This window comes from Coenobita brevimanus, chromosome 10, assembly GCF_032717465.1.
Source record: "Coenobita brevimanus isolate Jiangsu-jjx chromosome 10, ASM3271746v2, whole genome shotgun sequence".
Classification (NCBI taxonomy): domain Eukaryota; kingdom Metazoa; phylum Arthropoda; class Malacostraca; order Decapoda; family Coenobitidae; genus Coenobita; species Coenobita brevimanus.
Genome location: NC_136963.1, coordinates 6412943 through 6420442, shown reverse-complemented (window position 1 = coordinate 6420442; position 7500 = coordinate 6412943). Strand labels below are relative to the sequence as shown.

The 7500-nt window shown below is 46.3% G+C and overlaps 1 protein-coding gene across 1 annotated transcript in view; it reads left to right on the top strand.

Moving 5' to 3' along the window:
• Window positions 1–7500, top strand: part of Fak (protein tyrosine kinase 2 Fak) — a 55309-nt gene that overhangs the window by 11170 nt on the left and 36639 nt on the right. Inside the window, exon 8 of the mRNA XM_080280320.1 lies at window positions 6964–7000. Coding sequence (XP_080136446.1) covers window positions 6964–7000 — 37 coding nt within the window. The remainder of the gene's footprint in view (window positions 1–6963; window positions 7001–7500) is intronic.

Sequence of the window (7500 nt, the reverse complement as noted above, 5' to 3'; positions counted from 1 at the left end):
ACCGTGTCATGGACGAAGCCTTTAGGAATCCGTAGGTACGATAATCTTGGTGTTGGTACGTAATTCTTAGCAAATGTACGCTTAATTGGTAATGGTAGCCACCCAACGTACTGCTGTGTCATTTACCAGATGTTAAAGGATTTCTTTTTAATGCGAGGAAGAAGGAACCCAAGGCCACGAGCCCACAATAACTGTTCCTTCCAAGAGAAAAACAAAATACAAGAGAGAGCCAAATTCAAGATCCGATCATTTTGAGATGCCTGGACACACTGCGTTTGAAAGACTGGAGATCATAGGCAGCAGGAAATACAGACAGAGGGAGACAGTTCCAGAGTTGACCTATTATACAATACAAAAGAGAGCCAAATTCAAGATCCGATCATTTTGAGATGCCTGGACACACTGCGTTTGAAAGACTGGAGGTCATAGGCAGCAGGAAATACAGACAGAGGGAGACAGTTCCAGAGTTGACCTGTTGCATAAATGAAGGACTGGGAGTATTGGTTAACTTACCCCCCTACCTACCTACCTACCTACACTGGAGGTCATAGGAAGTAGGAAATACAGACAGAGGGAGACAGTTCCAGAGTTGTCCTGTTGCATAAATGAAGGACTGGGAGTATTGGTTACCTTACCCCTCTACCTACCTACCTACCTACCTACACTGGAGGTCATAGGAAACAGGAAATACAGAGAGAGGGAGACAGTTCCAGAGTTGACCTGTTGCATAAATGAAGGACTGGGAGTATTGGTTAACTTACCCCTCTACCTACCTACCTACCTACACTGGAGGTCATAGGAAGCAGGAAATACAGAGAGAGGGAGACAGTTCCAGAGTTGACCTTGTTGCATAAATGAAGGTAGTTACGATGATATTTAATCTTATGCAATTACTTACACCAAGCTTCTTGCTGCTGTGTCACTTACGAGGTTGCTTACGAATAGTTGGTAGTTACGAATGATTTGATGTTCGTACGCAGTTTTTGGCTTAGTACAAAGTGGTCTTGGATGGCTACTTATGCACCACACTACCACACCACACCACACCACACCATGCTATATCACACTTCAGGACCACCACACCACACTTACCGCATCACATCACATCACAGTACAACCCCTCACACCACACCATATCACACCATATCACACTGCAGCCCATCACCACACCACACCACAGTACAACTCCTCACACCACACCACACCACACCACACCATATCACACTGCAGCCCCACCACACCACACCACACCATATCACACTTCAGCCCCACCACACCACACCACACCACATCATATCACACTGCAGCCCACCACCGCACCACACCACACCATATCACACTGCAGCCCATCACCACACCACACCACAGTACAACTCCTCACACCACACCACACAATACCATATCACATTGCAGCCCATCACCACACCACACCACACCATATCACATTGCAGCCCATCACCACACCACACCACACCATATCACATTGCAGCCCCACCACACCACACCACACCATATCAGACTGCAGCCCCACCACACCACATTACAGTACAGCCCTTCACACCACACCACACCATATCACACTGCAGCCCCACCACACCACATTACAGTACACCCCTTCACACCACACCACATCACAACGCAGCCCACCACACCACACCACATCACATCACAGTACAATCCCTCCCACCACACCACATCACATCACAGTACAACCCCTCACACCACACCACACTTACCACACCACACCACACGCACAAAGCACCCCTATCCAGTACCATTGTAGTTCACACCCACATACACCTAACGCCACCACAACCACCACAACAACAACAACAACTAGACATCTCAAAAGGAACGCATTTTGGATTTAGACCTCCGTTATTTTGTTGTTGTTTTTTTCTTGGAGGGAACACTCTTGCTGGCTCCTGGCCTTGGGTTCCTTCTTCCTTGCCTAAAGAGAGAGAGGGAGAGAGAGAGAGAGAGAAGAAAAAGAAAGAAGGAAGAAAATAAAGTGGAGGAAGAATCATACAGGCTTTCTGGCCTTGGGTTCCTTCTTCCTTGCTTAAAAAGAGAGAGAGAGAGAGAGAGAGAGAGAGAGAAGAATCCAGTAATAATAATAATAATAATAATAATACAGGAATAATAATAATAATAATGGAAGCTGACAGTCCCCTTTTGGCTCCAAGATGGCCAACCAGTAATCTATCTATCTATCTATTGCCAGACGCCTCAATCCTGTTTGGGGTGGCCACAAACAAATCGCCTCCAAGTCGCCCTGTCCCCCGCCATTTCACTGCCCTGCTCCCAACTCACACCCCCCTCTCTCATATACCTCTCCACCCCATCCCTCCATCTCATCCTCGGCCTCCCCCTCCCTCTTCCCCCCTCCACCTCACTCACATACACTCTCTTCGTCAGTCTTCACCCTCCATCCTCTCCACCCCATCCCTCCATCTCATCCTTGGCCTCCCCCTCCCTCTTCCCCCCTCCACCTCACTCACATACACTCTCTTCATCAGTCTTTCACCCTCCATCCTCTCCACCCCATCCCTCCATCTCATCCTTGGCCTCCCCCTCCCTCTTCCCCCCTCCACCTCACTCACATACACTCTCTTCGTCAGTCTCTCACCCTCCATCCTCTCCACATGGCCAAACCACCTCAGTGTGTTCCTCATAACGCTTCCTATCACATCCACACCACAACGCTCCTTTATATCCTCATTCGTCAGCCTGTCTCTCCGTGTGACAAGTAATAATAATAATAATAATAATAATAATACAGGAATAATAATAATAATAATAATAATAATAATGATGAAAGCTGACCATCCCTTTTTGGCTCCAAGATGGCCGACCGTCTAGCAGGCTTCTTAGGACACGTAGTTTGGAGCGCTGGCAGTCTTTCTCTCCCCAGTCCCACTCCCTTTCCCACCGTCGAAGCCAGCGTCTGCCTACGTATGGTTCGTACCGAGAGAGGGGCAATCGTGGACCCCAGAGCTATTTACGAAAGTTTGAAGGTACGTAGAGTGCTAACGGAATTACCAGAAAATGCTTACGAACGCTCATCATGTCGGTTGTGTTTACTGTGGGAGGCCGGGGATTGTTCGTGCCTTATTTACGAAAGTTTGAAGGTACGTACAGTGCTTACGGAATTCCTGAAAAATGCTTACAAACTCTCTTCACGTTGTCATGTGTTTACTGTGGGCGCCTGTGATTGTTCGTGCCTTATTTACGAATGTTGGAAGGTCCCTGGAGTTACGAAATTCCTGGAAAATGATTACGAACTATCACCGCGTTGTGTGTTTACTGTGGGTGCTTGTTGTGATTGTTCTTGCCTTATTTACGAAAGTTTGAAGGTACGTAGAGTGCTTACGGAAATACCAGGAAATGCTTACGAACGTTCATCACACCTTTTGTGTTTACTGTGGGTGCCTGTGATTGTTCGTGTGTTATTTACGAAAGTTTGAAGGTACGTAGAGTTCTTACGGAATTCCTGGAAAATGTTTACGAAATTTATGTCGCTGTTGTTTTTACTGTGGGTGCGTGTTGTGATTATTCGTGTGTTATTTACAAAGGTTCGAAAGTGCGTGGGAAATGTTTACAAAATTACTCAGAAATGTTTACAAAGTCATGTCAGTCGTGTCAGCTATCATTCGTAGGGTTTGTACGTTGCTGTGTTGTTTACGAATTAAGGAAGGTACAGTGTGTTTACGAAATATGCATCAGATCGGTGGTACGAATCGTGTCTGTCTGCGTGTGTTGACTGTGGGGTGTAGTGTGATGTTGGCAAGTTGTTTATGAAGGTGTGTAGGTATGTGGGAAGGCTTACGAAATTACAAGTAAATGTTTGCGAAATATCAGTTGTGTCGCTGTTATAAATCGTGGCTGTCATCGTGTGTTGACTGTGGGGGTGTGTTGTGGATACCGCTGTGTTTTATTTACGGATGTTTGAAGGAACGTACGAGGTGTTTAAGAGGTGACTGGGTTTAGCTTACGTCATTTATGAATCGTGGGGCGCGTATGTTGCTGTGTTTATTTGCGAATGTTTAAGGATGAGTTGAAAATGTTTACGAAAGCACCACATCGCTGTCGTAAATCACGTCTGTCGTCGTTTTAGTGGTGTGAGGGATGAGTGTGGATTTTTGTGTGGATTTTCCTGACTTAGGGTGATTTTAGGAGAGGGAGGGGGAGGCCAAGGATGTGATGCAGGGATGGAGTGGAGAGGAGGAAGAGTGAGAGACTGATGAGGAGAGTGTATGTGGGTGAGGTGGAGAGGGAGGGGGAGGCCAAGGATGAGATGCAGGGATGGAGTGGAGAGGATGGAGAGTGAGAGACTGATGAGGAGAGTGTATGTGAGTGAGGTGGAGGGTGGGAGAGGGAGGGGGAGGCCAAGGATGAGATGCAGGGATGGAGTGGAGAGGATGGAGAGTGAGAGACTGACGAGGAGAGTGTATGATGGGACAGTGTACGATAATTGAGAGTAAGATCGGGTCCCGCCATCACTCTCTCCCCAGTCCCACTCTTTCTCTGGGCTTCACCGACATAGCCAGCAATTCCCAGCTCAATCTTCGTATGGTTTGTACATGAAGAAGCAATACAATTACAACCAGCCTCTGCATTATTTAAGGTGTATGATTATTGAGAGTAAGATCGGGTCCTACCAACACTCTCTCCCCAGTCCCACTCTTCCTGTATGCTTTGATGACATAGCCAGAAATTCCCAGCTCAGTCTTCGTATAGTTTGTACATGAAGAAGTATTACGATTACAACCAGCCTCTGCGTTAATTAAGGAGTATGATTATTGAGGGTAAGTTCGGGTCCCACCATCACTCTCTCCCCAGTCCCACTCTTTCTCTGGGCTTCACCGACATAGCCAGCAATTTCCAGCTCAATGTTCGTATGGTTTGTACATGAAGAAGCAATAGAATCACAGCAAGCCTCTGCATTATTTTAAGGTGTACGATTATTGAAATAAGATCGTATTCAGCCAACATTCTCTCCCCAGTCCCACTCTTCCCATATGCTTCATTGACAGTGCCATCAATTCCCAGGTCAATCTTCGTATGGTTTGTACACGAAGACGCATTACAGTTACAGCCAGACTCTGTTTTACGTATGTCTGATGGTACAATAAACTCTCAATTATCCAGCGTAATTCAGCCATCCCTACGCCGGTTAAAGCAAAACGCCGGATATTGCACGGTATGTTTGAAGGTACGTACAAAATCTCTCTCTTGGAAAATGTCAGTCGTGTGTGTGTGGGGACGCTCTTTGTGGGTGCAGTTGCATTCGTCGTCCTTTCTTTGTTTTTGTTTTTTGTTTTTGTGGAAGATGAACATGAGGAAGGGAAAACAAGTTGAATTTTAAAGTGTGTTAAGAATGAGAGATGAGCTGGAGACTGACAGGGAGAGTGTATGTGAGTGAGGTGGAGGGGGGGAGAGGGAGGGGGAGGCCAAGGATGAGCCGGAGGGATGGAGTGGAGAGGATAGGGAGTGAGAGACTGATGAGGAGAGTGTATGTGGGTGAGGTGGAGGAGTGGAGAGGGAGGGGGAGGCCAAGGATGAGATGCAGGGATGGAGTGGAGAGGATGGAGAGAGAGAGACTGACGAGGAGAGTGTATGTGAGTGAGGTGGAGGGGGGGGGAGAGGGAGGGGGAGGAAAAGGATGAGCTGGAGGGATGGAGTGGAGAGGATGGAGAGTGAGAGACTGACGAGGAGAGTGTATGATGGGACAGCGTACGATAATTGAGAGTAAGATCGGGTCCCGCCATCACTCTATCCCTAGTCCCACTCTTTTTCTGTGCTTCACCGACATAGCCTGCAATTCCCAGCTCAATCCTCGTATGGTTTGTACATGAAGAAGCATTACAGTCACAGCCATCCTCTGCGTTAATTAAGGAGTATGATTATTGAGGGTAAGTTCGGGTCCCGCCAACACTCTCCCCAGTCCCACTCTTCCTGTATGCTTTATATACGATGATTCTTGTGTGTGTGCGTACGAAATACTAAAAATCTTGTCTATGAATTGATTTTGTGCTTACGATGATTTTTAGTACAAGGATTTTAATAACTCTACAATAATTCACATATATTTATTTTTTGCCTACGAAATATTTAAATTGTCTTTGTACGAATTAATTTTATGCTTACGATGATTTTTATTACAAAATAGCAGCGGCTGGGTTGACTTTGAATGTGTTGGGAGCTTTTGCTGGCTTTACTTCCTTCCTTCCTTCCTTCCTTTCTTTCCTCCATCTCTCTATCCTTCCTTCTTTCCTTCCTTCTTCTTCTCCCTCCCTCCCTCCTTCCTTCCTTCCTTCCTTCCTTCCCCTTCTCTCTCCCTCCCTCCCTCCCTTCTTCCATCCTTCCTTCCCTCTTTCCTTCCTTCCTTCCATCCTTGCTTCCTTCCTTCCTTCCTTCCATCCTTCCTTCCTTGCTTCCTTCCTTCCATCCTTCCTTCCTTCCTTCCTTCCATCCTTCCATCCTTCCTTGCTTGCTTCCTTCCTTCCTTGCTTGCTTCCTTCCTTCCTTCCTTGCTTCCTTCCTTCCATCCATCCTTCCTTCCTTGCTTCCTTCCTTCCTTCCATCCTTCCTTCCTTCCTTGCTTCCTTCCTTGCTTGCTTGCTTCCTTCCTTCCTTCCTTCCATCCTTCCTTCCTTCCTTCCATCCTTCCATCCTTGCTTCCTTCCTTTTCCATTCTTTTTCCCCCCTTCTTCCTTCCTCTTTCCCCTCCTCTCTCTCTCTCTCTCTCTCTCTCTAACTCTCACCAAACCTCTCTCACCTTCATTTTGCCTCACTCTCTCTCTCTCACTCTCTCACAATGACCATCTCTCTCTCTAAGCACTTCAACTCACGCAGCAGCAGTAAACCTCTCTCACATTTTGCCTCTCTCTCTCTCTCTCTCTCTCTCTCTCTCTCTCTCTCTCTCACTTTCTCACAATGACCGTCTCTCGCTTTACGCAGTCCAGCCCTGGAAGTCAGTTCGCTGTTCGTGCAAATCGTCAGCAGGTCTGTAACTGCTTCGTAACCTCACGCATGTCGCTCTGTTTGCTAGTCACGAAGAAGTGCTATGCCCCCCCCTTTGCATGCCTAGGAGGAGGAGGAGGAGGAGGAAGAAGAGGATGATGATGATGATGATGATTTTTTAGTTTTTATATATTTTTGGGGAGGGGGGGGGGCAAGAGTTGATTTTTTGAGTCATTTAATTTATGCATGAATTTCTTTTGCATGAATACTAAGTTCGTTGATCCATAGTTATGAGGTAGAAATGAGTCTCCTTGGTTACTAGTCAAATTAGTCCTTCAATAAATGCACTGTAGATTTATTGTATGTAGTTAATAATTTTCTCTGATATATATTTTTTGTGTAAGAGTCAGTAAGTACATTCAAACCTTAATTTAAGGGATCCCCATTAACGGATTTTGAATTTAAAGGGGCCGTGTTCTACCCGACAAACGGACGAGACTATTCAAAAATGATATATAATGTCTGGGTTATACT